The 23791-nt window shown below is 46.9% G+C and overlaps 1 protein-coding gene across 2 annotated transcripts; it reads left to right on the top strand.

The window, feature by feature from the left end:
• Window positions 1-1468: 1468 nt before the first annotated feature.
• LOC118222246 (amyloid-beta A4 precursor protein-binding family B member 3-like) lies at window positions 1469-22463 on the top strand. Of its 2 annotated transcripts, XM_035407664.1 has the most exons (13): window positions 1470-2055; window positions 9888-10075; window positions 10408-10481; window positions 12655-12712; window positions 13337-13483; window positions 13725-13852; window positions 14815-14820; window positions 17627-17741; window positions 18637-18724; window positions 19050-19133; window positions 20744-20859; window positions 21367-21546; window positions 22179-22463. In XM_035407664.1, exons 1-13 carry the CDS (start codon window positions 2007-2009, stop codon window positions 22404-22406), a joined length of 1461 nt encoding a protein of 486 aa, XP_035263555.1. In that variant the 5' UTR covers window positions 1470-2006; the 3' UTR covers window positions 22407-22463. The 2 variants fall into 2 exon arrangements, with proteins under 2 accessions (XP_035263556.1, XP_035263555.1); XM_035407665.1 differs by lacking the exon at window positions 14815-14820 and having other exon boundaries at window positions 1469-2055.
• Window positions 22464-23791: the final 1328 nt, after the last annotated feature.

The following is a 23791-nucleotide window of genomic DNA, read 5'->3' on the forward strand; positions in this document are numbered from 1 at the left end:
CGAGATTTACAGGAACTGTACACAGGGGTAAAAAAAAAACAATAAAACAACTCATCCGCTGGAAGAAGATGAATTAATTTGTAGTGCGATACATTTACATTAGTCCCATTCTCCATTAGAGGTGTAAAACATATACATTAAGAGTGTATTCTTGTTGCATCGTACAGGTGCGCAGTGTAGTTGTATTTAAGTGTAATAGAATTGCATTTGAGGTATATTTCCATTTCGTTTTTGAGGTGCAGTTCAGTTACTTGGGGTGCCATCTAGTTCCACTAGCGATGTAGTTTGTTTCCATTAATGGAATGGAGGTGTAATGGAGTTGCACTGAGGTGAAATTAATTTCCATTCCGACTGTAATGCAGCTTCAGTAAAGGTGTAGTCTTGTCACGTTGCAGGTGAAATGGAGTTACATTTGGAGTGCAGTCTTTTTTTTTTAACGTTAGCTGTGTAATGCAGTTATATTGCAGCAGTGCGCAATTCCATTTAGAGGTGTAAAGCAGTTGCATTTGGGGTATGATATGTTTACAGGAGAATCGTGTTATAGCTCATTAGAAGTGTACTTAAGTGGAGTTGCATTAGAGGTGTAATGCAGTAGCATTACTATTTCCCCAACATTCTCACCTCTGATATTACTTACCCAGTCTTAACTGTGTAGCCTTGTTCTTATTAACAAAGTCATGTAGCTTTTTGTTTCGCCTTTGCAAGCTAGGAATTTATTTTGACATTTACGATCTTTCCCCTCATTCAGATAATGGTCATTATGCAATAAAAGCACAACTTCGCCAAAGAAAGCCAGTCGATGTGAGGCGGGAGGTTTGGTATATGACTGGTATCTGCAGAAATCTGCAGGTATCTGACCGGTTCACTGGTGTGTCACAGAAGCCCTGTCCACCTCTGTGCTGTCTGTGACATCACTTGAATCTCCTCCACCCCTGCTACAACCAAAGATTCTGATCTGCTGAGGAGACAGAGGTCTGGCGGTAAACGGTAATCTCACGTGTGCTTGTGGTGCAGCACTGATACTTGCCCCACGCACACCTATACACACACACACACACACACACACACACACACCATGCACTTGAATGGGACGTATCCTTTTCGCTGACGGCTTGGTCTTGGTCAAATTAAATTTCCCCTGATAGCTTCTGATTTATTCTTCATGTATATTTCTACACCAATTGTGATGGTCTCTCCTCTTTTCCTTTTGGAAACAATATTTATTTACAGATGTATCGCTCTCTCTCGCTCTCTTTCTCACTCCCTTACTCGTTCTCTTGCTCTCTCTCTCCCCCCCCCCTTTCTCGAACCCCCAGTTATTTGGTGAGTTAGCCGTTAGCCGATGTGAGCTGTGTTCACAGACATCCTTAAGCAAGAAAAGCTGGGGGATGACAATGTGGGGGGGGGGGGGGAGTGGAGGGGGCGGTGTGGGGCGGGGGGAGATGGGTGGTGGGAGAGGGAGGGGCAACCAGAGCTGCAGGCATCATTAAAACAGAGTCTAGCGAAGAGGAGGAGGAAGAGGAGAGAAAGAGTGAGAGAGAGACAGAGAGAGGGAGAGAGAAGACAGAATAAGGGAGGAGAGGGAGAAGAGAACAACGCTCTTCTCTCACAAGCAGCGCACTGCATCCCTCAAGGGAAGAGAGAGAAAGAAAGAGAGAGGGAGAGAAAGAGAAAGCGAAATGTGGACTTCTTTTAACCGGTGTGAGTGCAGCTCCGACTGAGCTTTCAGTGAGAGGACAGGAGGACAGGCGAAAGAGAGAGAGAGAGATAAAGAGGGGGAGAGAGAGATAAAGAGAGAAACGCAGAAAGGGAGGGAGGCAGCGAGCGTAGCGTAGTTTTAATCCCCCTGGCATGCGAGAGCAGCCCTTGCTGGGTGCTGTGTGTCGCTGTGCGCGCGCGGGACAGGGGGAAGCTGGCCGGGTCGCGGCTGTGACTGGGGCTGTGACTGGGGCTGTGACTGGGATGCGCTGCGGCTAACCTGAGCCAGACAGGAAGAGCGTTTCAGCATGCTGGGGAAGGACTACATGCTCGCCATCATCATCGTCAACTATGACGGTGAGTGACATGGAGACACGTTTGTGTGTGTGTGCGTGTGTGTGTGCGTGTGTGTGTGTGTGCGTGTGTGTCTCTCTCTCTCTTTCTCCATCCCTGGAGTTTGAATGGCTGCAGCCGGTGCCAGAATAGCCTTCGGTGGCCGCACATGGATGCGGGAACACTTACACACACACACACACACACACTCTCTCTTTCTCTCACAAACACACTGTCTCTTACTGTCACACACACACACACACACACACACACACAAACACTCTGTTTTTCACACACACACACTCTCTGTCTCTCTCACACACACACACACACACAAACTCTCACGCACGCATGCACGCACGCTCACAGGCACCACCGGTGTGGACAGTGACAAGGTGACTGCATGATGACTAATGCCACCGTGAAGCTGTGTCCTGTGGCTTCTTTGTGTATCGGGTGCATGTTCTTTGAGTGGATTAAAGTTTGTAATGCAGTTACTGGCCGTTTTAAATTACACGCAGGGGACTTTCTTTCTTTTTTAAAGCCACAGAGAGAACCGGAATCTGACAGTTGGACCACGGCTCATAGGTCCTTAGTCCCACCTTAGCCACCTCCTGTTCTCAAGTTATGGATAGATATCCAGCAGGGATCCCTAGAGCAGTGTTGCTGTCTTTCTGACTCCCTGGCCGATATGTGGGACTCGACCGAGGCGCGACTCGAATTCACACCGGCCGGGGAACGGTTCAGCTGTGGCCGAGGGGACTCGGTTCGGTAACTGTTTTTGGGTTTTTTTTATTCACGGAGGTGTGAATGCCGTGTGTTTAATAAGGGGGAGGGAAATCGTTTTGGGGGCGGGGGTGGGGTCCCGACTACGTGTGACTTTGTCGGTTTGCGACTGTGACCGTCATCCGTTTGGGCGCTATGGGGGGGGGGGGGGGTACGGTCGCCCCTCCGGGGTCTGGTTTCTCCCCAGACACAGGTTTCTAGTCTGGTGACGTCAGACCTGCTTTTTATAGCAGAGGGGTGAGAGCGCTGAACGGTTTCGGGGAATTAACTGAAATAAAATGTTCCGCGGTGTGGCTACTCTTCTCTGGGCTTTAATCTGATTCCCTGTGGCCCGTTCCAGCATCTGCACTTTACGTGATTCATCTGTCCTTCTCCCAGTCGCAGAGGTAAACAAGGTGACAGGTTATACCTCATCGAAAAACAAAACCAAAAGAACTTAATTATAATGAAATGTGCAGTGCAAGATCACAGATGTGCATTGATACACTTAATTCAATCTTGATGTTTTTATTTATGTATTTATTTTGTTTTTTTTTGGAAAAAGGGTTCTCTGAAATATCAGCATTTAGAATTGAACTTAGAATGAAAGAGTTTGGTTAGCAGTACCAAGCACCTCCATTTCGGTAGCCTGTACATTTTGTCCAAACAGAACACTTTCCCTGAGGAGAACCACCGAAGGTCCTTTTGGGAAGGGGCTACCGGTGGAACAGATGCATGCCTCACATTCTGTTGGACATTTTGTGTCTGTGTTTGCGTTTCAGTGTTTTAAGTGAATGAATTCTCATTCTGTTCATCCTGTCATTGTTTTTATACCGAGGCACGTTTCTTTAATGCTTGGCCAACTGCTGCCTGTGGAACAGGTTTCTCTTAATCCCCACGAGACAACCTGTGGAAATAAAACCATAAACAAAATTAAAAGCATGCATAAATCTGTGCTGATATATGATTATCTTGGCTTTCCTACTATCTTTACTCATAAGACACTCTAATGGATGAGCAAGTGTGAATTACTACTACTACTTCTACTAATAATAATAATAATAATAATAATAATAATAATAGTTTTAACATTGATATTAACTAGGTCAGCTGAGAATTTGTCTTTTACAACGAGGACCTGGGAAATCAAAGTGTGTAGGAAATGCAAGCAGTTGTGTAGCCAATCAGATTGTAGGGGTTGGTCTGATGCAAAGGGTCAGATTTGTGGGAATTCGATGGGCATTGAATTTCTATATGATCTGCCTAACACCTTTTCCAGCAGGGATTGGTTTTTCCCAGAATGCATCGATTTAGGAGCCTGCATTGATTGGCTCTCAGGTCAGATTTTATGACTGGTCAGTGACAGTGCTTCAGCTAGCAGTCCGTGTCTGTGCACAAGATCAGCCCGGGTGCTCATTACAGCTGGACAGGAAGTGGATGCCTCGGCCACAGGAAGTGGGCCAGATGAAAGAGCGGGGGATTTGGTAAATGGTAAATGGACTGCATTTTTATAGCGCTTTTATCCAAAGTGCTTTACAATGATGCCTCTCATTCACCCACTCACACACACACACACTCACACGCCAACGGTGGAAGGCTGCCATGCAAGGTACCAGTCAGCTCGTCGGGAGCAATTAGGGGGTTAGGTGTCTTGCTCAGGGACACTTCGACACGCCCCAGGGCAGGGGATCGAACCGGCAACCCTCGGACTGCCAGACAACCGCTCTTACCTCCTGAGCTGCTGTGTCGGCCCCATTCGCGATGACGCGGGCGGGCAGATTGATCCTGCTTTCCGGGAGGACGGGCGGCGGCGTCAGCGCCTGAGATTGATGCTCTGATCCACTCTGGCCCCTAATCCGCCGGGCTGGAGAGAGCTGACCTTGTGTTTAATGTGCAGAGCGACCCCGTGGAATTACGCCACGGCAGATGCGGTGCCAGTCAACAACGGATAAAGCAATACCTCTCCTATCTCTCTCTCTCCCTCTCACTCTCTATCTCTCTCGCCCTCACACTCTCTCTCTCTCGCCCTCTCACTCTCTCTCTCTCTCTGCCTCTCTCTCTGTCTCCCTGTCTGACTGTCTGTCTCTTTCTCTCTTTCTGTCTCTTTGCCTCTCTTTCTGTTTCCGTTTGTCTCTTTCTCTCTCTTTGTCTCCCTGTCTGTCTCTCTCTCTCTCTCTCTCTCTCTCCCTTTCTGTCTTCCTTTCTGTCTCTCTCCCTCTCACTCTCTATCTCTCTCGCCCTCTCCTATCTCTCTCTCCCTCTCAACCCACTCTCTTTCTTATAATACTCTTGAGATATCTCCTCCCTTCCTCCTGCTCTCTCTCCCTCACTTCTTTTTTCCTCTCCTCAAATTTTTATTTATGAATCTCACTCACTTTCTCTCTCTCAGCTCAGCAGCCTTCATCTTATTCTTTTTCATCTTGTTTTTATGTTTCCCCTCTCTCACCCGCACCACCTTTAATTAATGTGTTTTTTTCTATCTTTTTTTTCCTCTCTTGCTCTGTATTTCTTTCCTTTGATGATCCAGAAATTCTCAGAAGAGCAGGATAGCATAGCTGCCTGATGCCGAGGAGTGGAATTTTTACATCTCATAAACCAGTGCGTATGGAAACATCTCCGACTGTATTTCAAATCGGCGTTGAAGGAGCTTGCCTTAAAATTGTTCTGAACCTGCTTTGGTGTCGAAAGGGGTATCGTAGCGGGGGGACGTAATGGAACTGACCTCAGATGGCCTGCACTAAAAATTTTGCTTTGGTCTACAATGTTTAAGGCATACTATGCTGGATTTTCTACCTTATTTATTTATTTTAAAATATTTTTAAAATAACCATGCTCGGTCAAATCTATGATGCACGGGAAGTTTCTATCTTTGCGCACGTTTTGGGAATCCATTGTCCTCTGCCCGTAGTTCTTCTCAAGATGTGCTTGAGATGTTTCTGGGCACAACGCTCTTTTCTGTGTGGGCAGGGCTGGGTGTGGCTACATGGCCTTTCTGCCCCCCGCCCGACCCCCTGTCCCCCCACCCCCCTCCCCCCCCGGCACATGACCTTTTGGTCCCCCCGACCCCCCTGCCCCCCCTCGGCACACGGCCTTTTGCCCCCCCCCCCCCCCCCCCCCCCCCGCCCCCTCAGCATATGGCCTTTCCGCCCTGCCGTCTAACGGTCTGCCTCCAGACGGCTCCTCCAGCCCTGACCCTCACTGTCACTTCCTGTCGGCACATCAAACAGGAAACGTGTCCGTCTGAGCCGCTGCCCTTTGTGGGCACCGCACGGGTGCGTGGCGCGGCCCCCGTGGTGCGCTGTTTCAGGAGGCCTGTAGGGGGCGCATGTCAGCTGATCTGCAGGTCTGTAGGATGTGTTCTGTGCTGTCGTGTGTAGGCATGTCTGCTGATCCAGGATCAGTGAGAAGAGATCTGAGAGTGGTTCTCTATTCATTTCTGAACTGAGCATCAGTAAGGAGCAGCAAGTGTGTATGTGTGTGTGTGTGTGTGTGTGCGCCCGTGTATGTGTGTGTCTGTGTGTGTGTGTGTTGTTTATCAGAGTCTAAACAATATCTTTATTTGCCTCGGTCTTTTTGCAATAATGCTTGTGCATCCGAAGAATAGCTTCAGCTGTGTTGTAAACCTTCTTCCACACGTATTACCAAGAACAGCCCATAATGAGAGAGAGAGAGCAAGAGAGAGAGAGATGCAGAGAAATCCCCTTCCCCTCCACGTGTGAAAGGAGGCTGTCCTGAGTTCTGTTCTGAGTTGGTTTTGTGTGAGTCGTGAGGGCTCTTTAATGATCTGCAGCATCGCTCTCTCTGGGCGGCACAGGGTGCTGGGGCTCTGGCTCCTATCCAGGAGGTTCTGTGCAGAGTGCAGCGAGGAGAGGGTCTGAATTATAATGAGAGGATTCAAATATGGGAGGGATAGTGCACACACACACACATACACACACACACGCACATACACACACACACACACACACACACACACACACCTACGCACACTCTCACACACACACACACACACACCTACGCACACACTCACACACACACACACACACACACACATACACACCTGCACACCTTTTGTCATTTAAGAGCTCTGGGCAGAAATTTGGCTTTTTATCTTTTTTTTCTTCTTCTTCTTCTTCCTGGTGATTGGCTATGCTGAGCCCCACAATGGGCACCAAATTGGCCCGTTCAACAACAACTGTGAAATGTAATTTATTTATGTTCCTGGTTGTTGCTGGACAGGCTTTGTGGCTTAATCAGTTGACACACAGGGACCTGTGTAATGTTGGCACAGGTGTGCAGCACCTGTAGACCTGAAAGGTGTCCACTGCAGTGCCTGAGAGAATTGAGCTTTGGGGGGGGGGGGGGGGGGGGGGGGGGGAGGGGGGGGCGTAATAATGAAGATGATTAATAGTTTTACGGGTTGAATTTGGATTCTTTTTTTGAATTTGGAAGCCTAAAATCACGGAAACCCACGCTGCCCGGGTGTGCAGTTATGCAACACCTATACGGTGTATGTTCCAGAACAGTGAAATGTTCAGTGATAATTCAGCTCATAACACAGGTCAAGCACTTCAGCAGGGATCATGCACTTAATCAGAGAAAAATGTACTCTGTCAAAACAGATTGAGGACTTCATTGATTTTTATTTTTTTTATTTTTTTAGGTGTAGATGAGGGTTTTCTCTGACCTAAACTGTACTATACTAAATGAAGGAATATTTGTTTTTCATCATGTTACACCATGTACACCTTGCAAATTTTGAGACAGGGCCAACATTCATGTGTGTCACTTGTCTTAAAACAAGAATGTGAAATATTTCTTGTTTTATTAAAACGACCTTGAAAGTTGATATCCTCTGGAAGGTTTCAGAAAATTTAAGAAACATTTTCTCGACGTATAATAATGATACCGAAATAACACAATGAAATAATCATGAGAATGCTTGAAGCGTCTTTACAGTTTAATGAAGTATAGCGATGATCTGTCTGGAAGATAGCATCATACTGTAGCCATCGGCCGTTTCTGTGTCTGTATATCCACAGCCGGTGTCCCTTATTTCGCCCGAGTCAAATAGGGACACAACACAAAGCAACGGAGTTTTTGCATTGCGATAGGAGGTGCGATTTCCAGAGATCTCATTTCAGAATGTATCTTCGCGTTTTATTGTGCTTATCGCCGGCATCTGGAAGCGATTGTTGTGCCGTAATAGCACGATGTAGATTATCCATATCTGTGAAAAAAAACCGCACAGTAGATTAAATCTTTCTGACATGCACGGATGCCGCCAACGTATTGGCCTAAATGTGCCATGTTTAAAAAAAAAATGTTTCTGTCATCTCTGAGGTGATATTATGAATTGGGAGTTGCCATGCCAACGCAAGGTTATTTAGGAAAGCTTTCGGTGTTTGCTCAGGAAAATAGCTCGAGGAATATCTATTTTTATGCATAATTTAAGAATGCATCAGGATTTAGGAGCGCGATGAGTCGTTTGCACCGTTTGAGCTGGTGGTAGCGAGGAGTGTTGGGGTGTGTGTGATCTCCGCGGTGTGCAGTGTTGGGTGGTGAGGGGTGAAATGGATCCATTACCAGGCGGAGTTACTCCTCACAAGTGCCGTCTTATCAGCGCCGTTCTCTGATTGTGTTCGTCAGGCTCTCCCGGGTTCGTGATTAGTCCCAGTGTACGGCACGCAAATCACAGTGTGTCTGTGTTCATATGCGCAATTTAAAAAAAACATACTTATGTATATTTGTTTCTTTCTCTTTCTGTCTTTTTCTGTCTTTCTTTTCACATGCTGTCTCTGTTTCTCTCTCTCTCTCTCTCTCTCTCTCTCTGTGTCTCTCTCTCCCTGTCTCAGCTGTCTGCACTGAAAAAATCTCATGTCACTACTGACCCACTTTTCTACACCCCCACTGTCTGTCTCTGTCAATCTCTCTCTCTTTCTCCCTCTCCTGCTCTGTGATTCGGTCATTTTGTTTGAATTGTTGGCCCATGCTCAATGTTTGTTACCTGTCCCTGTTTCCCCTCGTCGCGCTCTCATTCCCCAAAACACACTCTCCCACCTCATTACATGACAGGCATTCAGCAGATGCTCTTATCCAGAGCGACTTACGCGACTTTTCTACATAGCATTTACACAGTACACACTGCTATGGTTCACAGTGTGTGCTTCAGCTGGATATATACTGAAGCAATGCAGGTTAATTGCCTTTCTCAACGGGTACAATGGTAGTATCCTACTTGGGAATCGAACCTGTGACCTTTAGGTTCCAAGACCAGCTCCTTACCCATTACACTACACTGCCTCCTCCCCAGCTGTGTTTACTGCCAGGAAACCCCTCTCAACCGTCACACCCTGATCGCTGGTGTGCTTCTGAATCCGCTTATTACATTCATGTGTTTATTTTTGTTTGGGGGAGGGACAGGCAGAACCGCGTAGCTTTTGTTAGCATCCTGCGCTAATTGGTACATACGGTTTCCTGAGGGAGGTGTCGATGGGTTTGAGGGGCCACAATGAGTCGTCTGCCTCTGCTGAACTCAAGGGCGGCGCTGAATGTCACCCTTACTGGTGCTCTTACTGTCCTTGAGGAGGAACGCGCCATTTAACAGAGTTTATTTTAACGTCCTCGAGGATGAACGCCATCTTCAGCAGAGTTTATTTTACTGTCCATGAGCAAGAATGCAGTCTTTTACAGAGTTTATTTATGAGTCCAATAGGGATCACATGTACTCTATCACAGTAAAATGTACACTATCAGAGTGATTTAACACCGAACATTTTACATTGCTTCTCTTAGGAAGCTTTTTTTCCCCAACTTATTGAGAGAATAAAAAAGAAAGAAATAGCAGCTAGAGCAGAGGTGGACAATGAGGGCCGTGTCTGCTTTTGGTTTTAACACCAACTTCTGGCCCTTATTCACTTAATTTGTGCTTACATTTGTGCCATCTGACATTTAACTAGCCTACATTTCATTGATGAGCACATGAATGACAGGTGACAACTTTAATGGCGTCATTTGGACGGAGGCAAACTCAGTCGTGGCTCAGTTAGGATTGAACTCTTGTGCCGATGTTCTTGTTGTTTGGGCTGCAGATAATATCTGGAGCGACCAGAACCTGGACCCGGACTCCGACCTGCCCCCGGGCTGGCGCACCATCCGGGACAGCACCGGGACGTACTACTGGCACGTTCCCACGGGAACCACCCAGTGGCAACACCCCTCCTACAGCTCCGAGGAGGCCCACGGCGCCATCAGCGGCATTACCGCCGACGACCTCAAGGTGGAGCCGGCGACGGGGAACTTGGGCTGTTGCCCTTGCTCAGGATGGGGTTGTGCGGAGCCGTTCCATTTCAACTCATGATTTCAACCCATGATTTCAATTCATGATTTTAAAATTCATGAATTCAATTTCTTTGACTAAGCTGATTTGAAATAGAACTGACCACCGATCCTGTGTTGCTCTGACTTGCTTTACTTAATGCGCTGCTGCATGCAAGCGTAATATATGGAATAAAGCTATGATCTCTGTTGCTGCTGCAACGCTTGGGTTACCAGAGGCATGGCCCGGAGGAAGTGATGTCATCCTTCTCCTCTCTTCCTCTTCCTGTCCAGAGCCTCGGTGTGGATGGGCGAAGGCGATCCCGGAGCAGGGAAATTGAGAGTCCGCTGGCTTCTGTAAATAACAGGTAACACCTGTACCCCACACCGTCCAATGACTGAAGTATCTCTCCTCTGCATTAGGTGTGTAGGGGTCCTGGAGACATGTCAGGCCTCCGTATACCTAGCTCATTTTACACTCTCCCAAAAATGCCTCCTACGCCAGTACCCCATTACATGCTACACGCTCTAAAATAACCTCTACTGAACAGAACTTGTGCTTTCAAACTGCGCACACACAGAAACACACACACATACATGCACACACACTGCACACACTGCACACACACACATGCACACACAGCCCCTACCCATCTGTCTATCAGGGCATATTCTGGGCATTCTCTTGTTTACTTATCAGTGCTAAAATAAGGGAATAAGAGCAGCGTCTGAGCTGGTGAAATGGCTGATGTGCACACATTCGCAAACCCACGTACTCACACACATACACATCCACACGCGTACACACTCGCGCACACACACGCGCGCACGCACACACGGATCAGTGACGCAGATATTAAGATATTAGCTCAGACCATTAGCTACTGGGTGCATGTGGGGGGGGGGGGGGGGGGGGGGGGAAGATGGGGGTGTGGTTCTGCAGGCTTGAAACTCAGCTAAATGAAGAAACACCCCAAGCTGGCCAACAATCAGTCATGAGCTCTCTCTCTCTCTCTCTCTCTCTCTCTCTCTCGATACAGTACCAACTTAATTTAGGACCTTTTAAAAGAAAACATGGACTTGTTCCAGCGTTCCCAAACCTCTCTGCTGAAGGGACTTCATCCTGTAGGGTTCTGCCGTGATGATAGGGTTTCGGCCATTGTCTTAGTGCCCCTTGATGGGCACCCCTTACCTGGAGAGTTCACCACATACAGAGCCTTGGTGGCGGTAGAGAAAATGCATTTTTGATGTCCCCCACCCCCCCTGCAGAGGCAGATAGCACCGGAGACAGACAGACATGCAGGCTGGTTTTTATCGCTAGCGCATAGCCGCTATGGCTGCGTCTCTGTGAATATGGATGAGCGCGGTCGTAAACAATCTACATAAATAATCTCTCACGGCGGCAGTTACTGGCGACAGATCTGACGGAAAACAAAGCGTTCGCTGCCTAACGTGTAGATGCATTAATTGCGAAAGTTATTGCTCTTTTTTTCTTCCCCCATGGATTTATTTCTTGATAATAAACTTGTAGGGATTGTTATTGCGGTTGGCAGGTTGTACCTTCTAATCCTGGCAGAGACAATGTTTCAGCGAATTTTTCCTTGCCATCTTTTTTATGCCACCAATAATAGACTTTGGGTGGATTTATAAAACAACATAAATTCTCAAATGTCTCGAGAATGTGTCTGAACTGGGACGCCAGCATTTCTGTAAATAGCCTAGAAATAGAGGCAGATAAATGTGAACATTAAAAAGAAATAGTAATAGTCATCCACGCCTTGGGCGCAGAATCTTGTAACACAAGGCAGTATGGCGTCTGAAAGGTAGCCTGGAAAGAACGTCTGCACACTGAAATAAAAAAAGCTGATAATTTCACGACCACACAGCCATCTTGCAGGGTGAAAGGGGAGGAGCAAAAAAGATCTACGAATTAATTATTTAAATCCTGAAACATGTTGCACAACTGCCACATGTCCATTGGGAATCCGTCATTGTGGGGGCGGGATTATAAAGATACTCTTAAACCTTCATAGTGTGTTTGCGGTCAATTTGACCCCGTTCAGGTTTTGACATCTCTTAAGAACCAGTTAACCTTATTTTTTCATCTTGATACTGTATGACTTTTCCTGATTTGGTAGGGTTAAACAGTAAACATGCAATAATTATAATGCTATGTTTTCAAAAGTCCTGTACCTGCTTTTTATACAAAGGTGTTTCGTGGGTTCATTTTGACCCCAGGCTCAGTAGCTGTATAAAACACTTAAAAAACAGACAGCCTTTTTTATTTTTTACCTAAAATTGTTTTTTGGTTGATTCTGGAGGCACTTTCCCATACAGGTTTCAAACCTCTGGCTCTAAAATGAGAACTTTCTCACTGACCTTTAATATTTAAGCACAAGGACAAGGAGAAGGTGACACACAGTGTAAAAAAAATTTCTGTTACAATAAATTGTTCAAGTTTGACCGCAAAACATAAGGAGTGTCATAAAATTTGGACATAAGTTGAATTAAGCTTCCTGAACTCCCTGCTTCCCCCTGCAGGAGGCCTCTGTCCTGGCAGGACGACTACTTCTCCTCCAACTCAGATCCGGACTCCAAGGTACACCTGTTAAACACCTGCTTCCGCTTTACCTGCGGCTGTACCTTTCAGCAGAGGCACACCAACTGAAACTGCCTCACGATTCATAGCCGTGTGGCTTTTAATCACTGCTACGCACAGAGAAGACTTCGCTTCTGAGCTACTGGACATTGTAATTTGGTCTCGTTGCGTCAGATATGAGGGATGTAATATTAGCCTATATATCACGTGCAAAGACAGCGGATAAACATTCGCCTTGAAACCGCCTGTTCGGTTCAGAAGCTTTTTTTTTTTTCCTAATTCATGCCTTAAATTTCATGTAGAAGCTGTGTGTGCGTTGTGAATAAGCAAGCTGATAATACAATGTAATGTAATGAAACACAAGGTCATGATAAGGTTATGTTGAAGGCAAGGCTACCCAACCCTGGAGATCTACCGTCCTCTAGGTTTTCATTTATTTGGCACGCCTGATTCAGCTAATTAGTTGCTCAACGAGATCTCTACTAGTTGAATGAGGCCTGCTTTGTTTGGGTTGGAGTGAAAACCAACTGGGCAGCCCTGGTTTTAAGGGCTCGTGGTGTATTATCTGCGCTGCTTTTAACATCGTTTCTGTTCCTGGCTTGTCTACGTTTTTCCCCTGTGAAGTGTTTTGCCGTACGCTCCCTGGGCTGGGTGGAGATTCCCGAGGAGGACCTGGTCCCGGGGAAGAGCAGCATCGCTGTCAACAACTGCATCCAGCAGCTGTCCCACAGCAAGTGCGAAGGGCGGGACGATGTGGGGGCCTGGGGGCAGGTGAGCGGGGGGCCTAGGATGGCGTGGGGGTAATATCTTTGGCAATTTATGATCATGTTAAGGGTCCCCCCTTTTCCATACTGCACAGTGTCTGGCTTGGATTTGTACAACGTGGCAGCACAAAAAACTGTGGTAATTCCAAACGCTGTTCACAAGCCCATGGAAAGTCAATGGGTAACGTCACAGTCACTTATTTTTTCTAAAGTCCATGTTTGCACTGTTATGTTATGGTCTCCTGCAGGGTCAGGACATGGTGATGATTCTGAAGAAGGACACCCTCAGCCTGGTGGACCCCATCGACCAGAGCCTGATCCACTGCCAGCCAATCGCCAACATCCGTGTCTGGGGCGTGGGCTGCAACAATGGAAGGTGAGGCAGGGGGCGGGGCCATGGGAAGGGGGAGGGGCCATGGGGTGTGGTTGGAGCCGGGATCATCATGGTAAAAGCTAGGTGTTTGGTGGAAGCGGGTATGACAGTTGTAACAACTTCCCTCACTTAAAGTCATGTGGTTTGCACCTGAGGTGAAACGATATTAAAGCGTATAGATAATGAGTAAATTTCACAAATGAGGATCCTCAGTGAGGATCAATTCAAATTTGCATGTTGTTAAACTTACTGGATGAATATCATCATGAAAAACTGTTTCTTTTCATTTCTACTGAAAATCAGACGAGAACCAATTATGTTCGTTCAAACATATTTGCTGATGAGAAGTTACAGGTTGAAGTACACTTGCTTGCACAAGTAACAGATTTGTGTTAAGGTAGGCACCTGGATACATTATTATGTATGTAAGTTATTTTGTATGTAGGGGAACCATGTTGTGTTGAGTAAAGTTAGTCATTTTGGGTCAACTGAGGCTTTGGCCTTTAAAACATTTCAGCCAGAGGCAAGATGAATCTGGCAGCAGCTATTTTTGGACATGCTCTTGAGGTACTTCTTGGAGAAAATGAACAGCTGACCTGACTGAGTCTTGAGTGTATTCTGGCTGTTAAGCAGCTGTCATCACAGGGAAAGTAATCAGACAGAACTCGAGAAGAAGGGAAATATCTTGAGAGCTCTCGGGTTTAATTAAAAATAAAAAATACACTTCTCTTTGAGCTCATCCTGGTTATTTTGGATTTTAATGAAATAGCTGAAATAGCTGGAGTGCTTTGGATTTAGAGAATCAATTCACTTGAAATTACAACAAATTTAGTTTCAAACAAAATTATGTCTGCAGGGACAAAACAAATATCACCTGAGGCATTTTTGGGCCAGATTTGGAAATATACAAATCTATTTTTAACATTTAATTTTCCTTTTTTTATTGCCACCCTTGAAAAAAACAGAGACAGGTAATCATTTTTTTCTCCTCTCTTTCTCTTCTGAGTAGTTTTCTTTGATATGCCATTTGTAGTGAACTCTTGCATGTAGTAAGTCTTGCATAGTGCCGTTGGAGACCTTTTAAAGTTTTGTCATTAACTGAGGACTTGAATCCAATTTCTGCCCATGCTTCATCTACAGTACCATATGTTATCGTGGCATGTTGTCGAGTCTCATGAACAGTGCAGTCCCTTTGACCTGTGGCATAAAAGTACATTAAACATGTACATGTATTTATGCTAGTAATGCAACAGTGTTTTATTGCATTATTTCATGTATGTCTTGTGCATGTTAAAATCAGTTATATGGTCCATTTTTTTCAATTGCAAAAGAACTCTAAAGATATGAGCAGGGATGAGAGGTTAACTGCATCTATTTTGTAGTCCAATTCAGGAGGGAGACTGGCCTCACTTGCACATAGTGCTGCCTTTTTGGCAGCGTGATTATATAGAGCTGTGTATATGCATATGTTTGCTCCCGTATAAAATCTATGAATAAAGTTTTACATTTAAAAATTGCATGTTTTGGATTTTAAATTGCTACAGGCTTTGTGCCTCCTTTGTGTATAATCTTTAAATTTCTGCCGCTTGTCATTGACGCGTAGCGCACAGAAAAGAGACTTGAAGGATTTAATGATGAACACACTGGTATCAATTACTTTAACGGGTTCAGTACAACTGATGAAGGTGGTTTATGGCTGAACCGCCCTCCTCTCAGATGAATAATCAGAGAGTCATTTCTGGGTTGGGTCCAAGCCGTTAAAATCGATGCTGTTGCCTGGGTCCCTGCACGTACGGCGTTGCACGGGTTTTAAAAATCACAGGGGCTCATTTCAGGATATCACCGCCATTTGCAAACCCACTGTTAACATCACAGCAGACCCTGAGCACAAGTCACGATTTGAGGAAGAGGGGATTATAAATATTGGACAGAACTGATTGCAGGCCTGCCCCAGGGTCCGCCTCCTTCATGCTGAATCCCATGTGAAGGGCCCTTTATTTTCTGAAGATGACAGACTGCCTGGATCAGTGAACAGATTCTGCAAGTCTCCAGCTCCCTTGCCAACAAGTGAATTTACTGTGGAGTATTTCACTGGGATGGGAAATGAAATGTTATTTTTTTCGTCTACGTCTTCTTCTCCTTGGAGATTTGTTGTTGGTGCCGATGAGAAACACATTAACTATTCCCTTTGACTCAAGTGTGTTCCCTTAATAATTGAAAAGCTGGGGGAATTTAGATTTTTTTTTTTCTTCTGTCTGCCATTTGCACATGTAAATGAGGTTCAGTTGTGCACTGTGAACATACTGCTTCCTCACATTTTACACTGTAAATTTGAATCATGTCAGTCACTCAGAAAGGGAGCCTAGGTTAACATGATTTTGACAGGTTTTTGGCCTATCAGCTAATTACACGTTATCGGCACTGTTGACAATTTGTCCATCAGTACTCATGATCAACCTCAGAGGAATGATACTATTAGAACTGACAGATGGGTTAATGGTCAGATACAATCAGGCCCATGGGTTTTACTAATATCCTATGAAGCTGGGATGCTATGGTATTAAATTTCACTAGTGATTTAGCAAAATTTACTCATTACCTAATTACACGACAGGGGATTCTCTGAAGCTGACCCCAGCGGGCTTTACCTCAATCAGGACATAAGCCTGCAACCTCCAGCGTTACAGCTCTCTGACCTCCACTGTGCACCGCTGCCACTTGCCTTAAGCGAGGGTGATAGATTTGAGTGTTTCGCGTCGGTCCCCAGACAGCCGGCAGCTTCCTGTGTTCGCCCTCTCTGTCATCCCAGCCCCTGAGGGGGGTGGGGGAGGGGGGGGGGGGTTAGCAACGCTGCATGGATTGCTGTTATATATAGAACCCAGACTATAAAGACTCTACCCTCCAGTCATCCGAGGGACACTACAGTTCTAGGTCAGTGCAGAAATAAAGGGCGGCTTGTTTACATTACTCCCCCCCCCCCCCCCCCCCCCCCACCACCCGTCCCTACGGCCTCTAAAAATAGTCAGACGGTGGAACCATGGCCGAAAAGACAAATGGGCTGAGTCAGGAGGCAGTCTCCATGCTCCTGCATGCCTCCCGGCCTCTAACCGGAACCCAGAACCTCCCGGAACCCATCCTGTCACTCCTTTATTGCCGATCACTGTGAAACTGAGGAACAAAATTTGGAAATTTGATTCGGAATTTGATGCAGAGTTCCTTGCATCACCGAGGAGTTATGAGTTATAAAGGATGCACCTGGGATAGCAAATCATTTGCTCTTATCCAACGGGATCCACATGATGTTTGTGCACTAAACGTGTATACTTGTAGTTTCTTTGTATGGTGTTTTGAGATGTATGACTGTATGCTACTAGAGAGGGTCTAGGAGTGTATGCTGCTCTTCTAGAGAGGGACTAGGAGTGTATGCTACTCTTCCAGAGAGGGACTAGGAGTGTATGCTACTCTTCCAGAGAGGGACTAGGAGTGTATGCTACTCTTCCAGAGAGGGACTAGGAGTGTATGCTACTCTTCCAGAGAGGGACTAGGAGTGTATGCTACTCTTCCAGAGAGGGACTAGGAGTGTATGCTACTCTTCCAGAGAGGGTCTAGGAGTGTATGCTACTCTTCTAGAGAGGGACTCGGAGAGCTGCCTGTCCTTGGTTTGATTATTTGTGTACCCTGTTTTTGATTCTTTGTGTACCCTGTTTGATTATTTGTGTACCCTGTTTGATTATTTGTGTACCCTGTTTGATTATTTGTGTGCCCTGTGCCCTCTAGAGACTTCGCCTTCGTGGCGAGCGACAAAGACACGTGCATGCTGAAGTGTCACGTGTTTCGCTGCGACGTCCCGGCCAAAGCCATCGCCGCCGCGCTGCACCAGATGTGCTCCAAGGTGAGCGCCGTGTCCCCTCGCCTACCCCCCCCCCTCCCCCCCGACAAGCAACCCCCCCCCTCGCGACACACCCCCCCCTCCCCCCCCCCCCACCGGTGCCTCCGTGTTTTTTTTATCCGCTTCATTTTCGTATCGCCTTCCAAAAACCGAACCTGGGGCTGAAACCGAACCCGGCCTGCTGAATGGCCAGAATTATCGTCCTCCATAAGCTTTTTAGGAAAATCATTTTTCATAAAAGTCAAAAGGGTCACGGCTATCAGAGCTCGCTAAAAGCAGCGCAAGCCTTCCGTCACCTCCTGGAAATTCACCCCTTCTCGCACCTGGGTTAATCCCGCTCGGATATGCCCATGTTTGCTGGTTAAAATTAGGCTGGAAGAGCAGGACTGCTAAAAACAGAAACTAGAGAATCCGCCACTGGTGTTTTCACAAAATGCTTTAAATTAGCATATAAAAAAATAACACTTTTTGCCAAAGTCACCTTCATCAACGCTTCCCATTGAGGTTATTCTTTATAAGTGCCCAGTAATAATCATACAGAAAAAGGCTAAACAATTTCACTTGATTGATTTTTGATTTTTAAATTATCTTTAAATAATAACTTTAACAGGTGACCAGTTGTCTGTTTGTTTGTCTGGATAGTGGCGGAGAGCACCTCAACGCACCCAGTCATGTACGAGGCAGTGAAAATAGGAGCAGTGCGTGGAACAGGTGTCCAGGTGAACAAGTGTCCATGTGACCATGTGCCCAGGTGTTCAGGTGTACATGAATAACGGGGGTCCAGCTGTACAGGTGAACAGGTCACCATGTGTCTAGGTAACCAGGTGTCCAGGTTACCAGGTGACCATGTGTCCAGGTAACCAGGTGTCCAGGTGACCAGGTGTCTGTCTTGTTCCAGATAATGGCGGAGAGGGCTGCCATGCACCCCACCATGACACGCTCTTTGACAGCTGAGGGCATCTCACCTGAAGACTTACCACGGCAAGGTAACATCCCGCTCCCAACCTACCCCCTCAGTCCCAGCTGAAGCGCTAACCCCCCCCCCTCAAAACCCCCAGGGATTGAACAGTTGCATCTGGCTTGAACATAATTGCATTTTTGTACCAGCTTTTTTATTATTATCTCTGGAAGCTCATTAGCATTGATTACACTCTTGCGCAGTAATGATGTCATTAGTATTAATTACACTTCTTTGCGGTAACGATGTCTGCACGTTACTCGGAACGTGAGAGACCTGTGTGCTCACTGCCCGAGTAGCTCCCCCTGGTGGCGGGGAAGCTGACCTGCGCTGCCGGGCCTTGTGTTTTGCAGTGGGTTTCCTGGATGCGGTGCGACAGAGGGTGCAGAAGTTCTCGGTGCAGTACATCGGAAACCTGCCCGTCCCTCGGGCCATGGGTGAGTCCGTATGGACGAGGGGGAGGAGCTAATGGGGAGGGGAGGAGCCGATGCAGACCGGTTTTTTATTGGCTGAGACAGTGGTGAATGAGGGGAGTGACTAAGGGTGACATGGGTGTTTATACAGTGCCATGAAAAAGTATTTGCACCCTTCCTGATTTCCTCTATTACAATTTTTAAATCATTTATTTAATCAGCCGAATCTAATTAGCATTTACATTTGGTTAATTGGTTGATTGGGTAACTATGTGGCCAATTACTTTTTCACGTGGGTGAAATGGGTGTTTGATGTGTCACTGTGAAAAATATGCAATAATAGAGTTAATCAGGAAGGGGGCAAATAATTTCTTCAGGGCGCTGTATTTACTAACTAAGGGGTACCAGGTTGTCATAGGATATTTAATTATGTAGCTTTTCTCTCACGTTCTCTCTTGATGTGGATGCACTAATGTTACTGCAAATAGCCCACACATAATATTGAATGCCAATAATTATACATGACTTGAAGGTCAAATTTTGTTCCGTTATGACAGCTTTATTTAGGATAATGCTCGGCGTCACCCGCCAGCATTAAATTCTTATTGAGTTAGAGGCTTCAGTAAAAAGGAGCGGACTGTTTTTAGTCAGATGACGGTCTGCGGATTGCGGTCTCTGCGCTCTGAGCAGCAGCGAGTTCTGCGCGGTGCCGGCGACTGCATCGCTTTCTCCGATGAAGCCTGCAGAGGACTCGTCTCGCCTTTTTTTTCAATGTCATTGTGTCATCGGTGTCTGCCGAGCCGTGGCCGCGTCGCGGGGACGAGCGCATTCATTACGGGCTCCGAAACGGCCGTATTCATCCGGGAGTTTACCGCGATACGGATAGTCGCCTCTCCCCAGCGGGCTGCCGGGAACAGAAGCTCTTTAATGTCAGAGCGCCCTCGCTGTCCTAGCCGTACGCGCGCTTCCACAAAACGCCCTCCGCGGGCGTGACCGCTCGTGCTATTATAAACAGCTCATTTAAAAGAGCTAACGGTGGCTGTGTGAGCCGGTAAACCACCAAGGAAAACATCTGGTGCGAAGGTCTGCGCACTGTCACAGTACGTCTCCTCTGTGTAACCGCTCACTTAGTGCCCATATTCAGCGCTCCCACGGTACATGAAAACACTTACAAATCCTTGAAATATCTGCATCACGGAAAGTCATGGAAAACATTTTAATTTTAGGAATTTAGCTGATGCTCATATCCAGAGTGACTTACAATTAGTGCACAAAGAAAAGGCCCAGATTCATAAATCACCAACATTTCAAATAGCAGTTAATGAGGCCGTAAAGCGCTGGTGATAGGCAATCTTTTGTTACTGGAATTAACGTGTGGACGGTAAGGTAGAGAGGTTTGGTGCCATTTTATTAAATCCTGTAGTGACTGGAGTATTCTTGAGCCCTCTCTGTTTTGGAGGATTCCCCATGCACCCGGCTATTCCCTTCTGCACTCTCCAGCCTTGCTGCATTGCAGGTGTGAAGGAGCGCTCTCATTACATTACATTATAGGCATTTAGCAGACGCTCTTATCCAGAGCGACGTACATGTGAAGTTACGCTTCTCACACACTCTCCTGTGATTGGCTCCCGCAGGTATGGAGGTGCTGAACAGGGCCATCGAAAGCATCATGAATGTGCGGGACAGAGATGAGTGGGAGCCCATTGCCATCCACGTGTCGGACACCCTGCTGTCGCTGTGGAGGGGACAGGTGAGCGGACCCCGCGTGATGTCACCGTGACGCAGTGATGTCACTGTCCTGAAAGACATCACTGTGAGCCCTCTGTAGAATCCCTGAACACCTAGGGCTGCTGGGTGACTCATCCTGTTAAAGCGCTGTTCTAGCGCACGGATGGGCCTGACAGTCTGGTCCTGAGGAGCCTTAAAAAAGAACGAACAGAGATAATAATGGGGTATTAATAATGATGTTTCAGAATGTTCTGGTATTGTGGAGAAAATGAGGGAGGAGAGAGCGGAAGATGACAAAAAGAACAGTGGTGCTTCCTCTTTCAAGTGTAGCCATTTTTATCTTTCTTTTCTTGCCTTTTCCTCCTTCCTCACCCCCTCACTCCCCCCCCCCCCCTTACATCTCCATCCCTCCCTCTCTCTCTCTCTCCCTTCTTCCTCCCCCCTCCTCCCTCTCCCCCCTCTCTCCCTCTCCCCTCTGTCCCACCCCCCCCCCACCCCCCATCCCTCCCCCCTCTCTCTCCATACCCAGGACGGGGAGGACCCTTTCTGGGAGTTTCAGGTGCGTTACCTGACCTTCCTGGGCATCGGCCACGACACGCACACCTTCGCCGTCATCGTGGACTCCGGGAAGCAGCAGTTCGAGTGCCACGCCTTCTGGTGCGAGCCGGACGCCGGGAACGTCTCTGAGGCGGTGCAGGCGGCCTGCATGGTACGCCGCTCGTTGCCGAGCTCTTATTGCCATGGATACAGGAGCTGGCTCTTTGCGAATGTGGCGCTTAGAAGACTCGATGAGCGAGTCATAATTAGGATACGCTCTCAGAAGAAAAGGGTTCCCAAAGGCTCCTTGTGTCTGCCTCCGTAGAGGAACCCTATTTAGTTCATGGGTTCTTTGTCAGGCAAAATGGTTCAATTTCTTTTCCCTTTTCACACCTACCATAGAGGGTTTCATAAAGAACTTGAAAAGATGTCCCAATGCCTTCTTGTATTCCTGAGCTGCACACTGACGCTCTTCACTTTTGTGAGTGGATGGACAAGCGCATTTGCTGAGTGAATGTGATGTTGTATTGCACTGAAGCCAGTTTGTGTCTTAATTGGTGTGATGCAATGGCAGTCTTGTTCAACATGTGTATGCCCAACCCTGTTCCTGGAGCTCTACCGGCTTGTAGGTTTTCACTTCAACCGTTACAAAGCACACCTCATTCAACAGCTAGAGATCTCATTGAGGTGTTAATTAGTAGAATCAGTTGTGCCAAATTAGGGAAAACCTACAGGACAGCAGATCTCCAGGAGCAGGGCTGGGCAGCCCTGGAGACTCAGTCTATGTGTTTGCGCCCCCTGCAGGTGCAGTACCAGAAGTGCTTGGTGGCCCAGACGCCGCCAATCAAGTCCAAAATACTGCGGGCCGGAGCCAAGGTGAAACGGACCGCCTCCATGGACATCTCCCCCTTTCATCACCCCCGTCACCACGGCAACTCCTCCCCCAAATTTGGAACGTCCAGCGTGAAGAAGGGCATGATGGCTTTCTTCGACACCTTCCGGAACAAACAGACGGCAGTGGCCATGCCCTAGGGCCTGGTGAGGAGGGGAGGCGGGGAGGAGCAGGGTCTGTAGTTGGGCGGTAAGGGGGGGGGGGGTGTGGGGTGGAGGGAGAGAAAGAAAGAGAAAGAGAGAGATACAAAGAGACAAAACCAGCTTTTCAATTCAAGTCCTGGGGGTTGTTGTTTTTTTTTCCCGGCTTGATGGGTGACAGTAATTACAGAAAACATAACCTTCTGGGATAAGTGTAATTTTAAGCAACGCTGCAATTATACAGTATTTGTAGTGATGTACATATCCAAATGGGGGTTTCGTCCGAGGTACAGTTTTTACACGAGAATCGAGGTGCTGTTCTGCCACATTCCATGCCTCTATGACGAGACACTGAGCCACACACAGAGTCTTTTAATATCGGATTACCATAGAACATGAAAGGGAACAGGTCGGATGAAATGAGGAAATCAACGGCGGTGTCTGTGAGCGAAACGGGAACCTGTAAAGGACATGGACACATCTGCGCAAATCAACGAGTCGACAAACTAAGAAAACCATTTAAAAGCAACTCCTGACCAATGAAGAACAAACTAACTGACCCCCCCCCCTACATCTCAAACTACATTTCCATTATATACTGGGTACATGCAGTATTAACACTGATGCTCTCAACTTCCAGGGAGTCTGTACCTGTGAATGGCTGTGTAAACCTTTCAGCTGCCCAGGCTGACAACTAAAGAAAAGAAAAGATTAGGTTTCAGTCTTTTTTTCCGCACAGAACAGTAGCTGTGAAAAAGGCTTAATAGAATAACCCGTAGTGCTCGCGCAGACTCAGCCTCCCCAGATCCATTAAGCTTCGAGCCGAACAACGTCTAATGGCATATTACTTCATTACAGCCGACCTCTGAGTGCTCATCCTAAATCAAATGGGCACACCAGACCCACACATGCTGCGTGTCGCGTCGCTGTTAAACACGATGTGAGATACAGCCAATGTCACTGCTGAATCTGTCTTAAGCAGCTGCGCAGCAGTGGACAAAAAGACCTTTAGGCTTTTCGCTGCTCTGACAGGGGCACCTTGGTTCGTGTCAGACAGGGCTATGTGACTGTCCCGGGATTACGCCTAGGGCAGGTGTACACACCAGCAGGTATTTGACCTACTAAGATGAAGCGCAAACTCCCACTTTTCAGGCAACAGAGAAGGGGAAAAAAATAAAAAAGCAGGTGGTATATTCCACCTGCTAAAATGGGAGGGGAAACTCCCACTTCTCAGCCAATGGAGAAGGAAAAAAAAATATGCAGGTGGTACATTTGACCCACTTAAATGGAGTGCGAACTCCTACTTATCAGCCAACAAAGAAGACGAAGAAAAAAAATTCTAAATACAAACTTAACTGAGGAGCATGTAACGCGAGAAACTAAAA

The sequence above is a fragment of the Anguilla anguilla genome, chromosome 3 (genome assembly GCF_013347855.1).
Source record: "Anguilla anguilla isolate fAngAng1 chromosome 3, fAngAng1.pri, whole genome shotgun sequence".
Taxonomy (NCBI): Eukaryota; Metazoa; Chordata; class Actinopteri; order Anguilliformes; family Anguillidae; genus Anguilla; species Anguilla anguilla.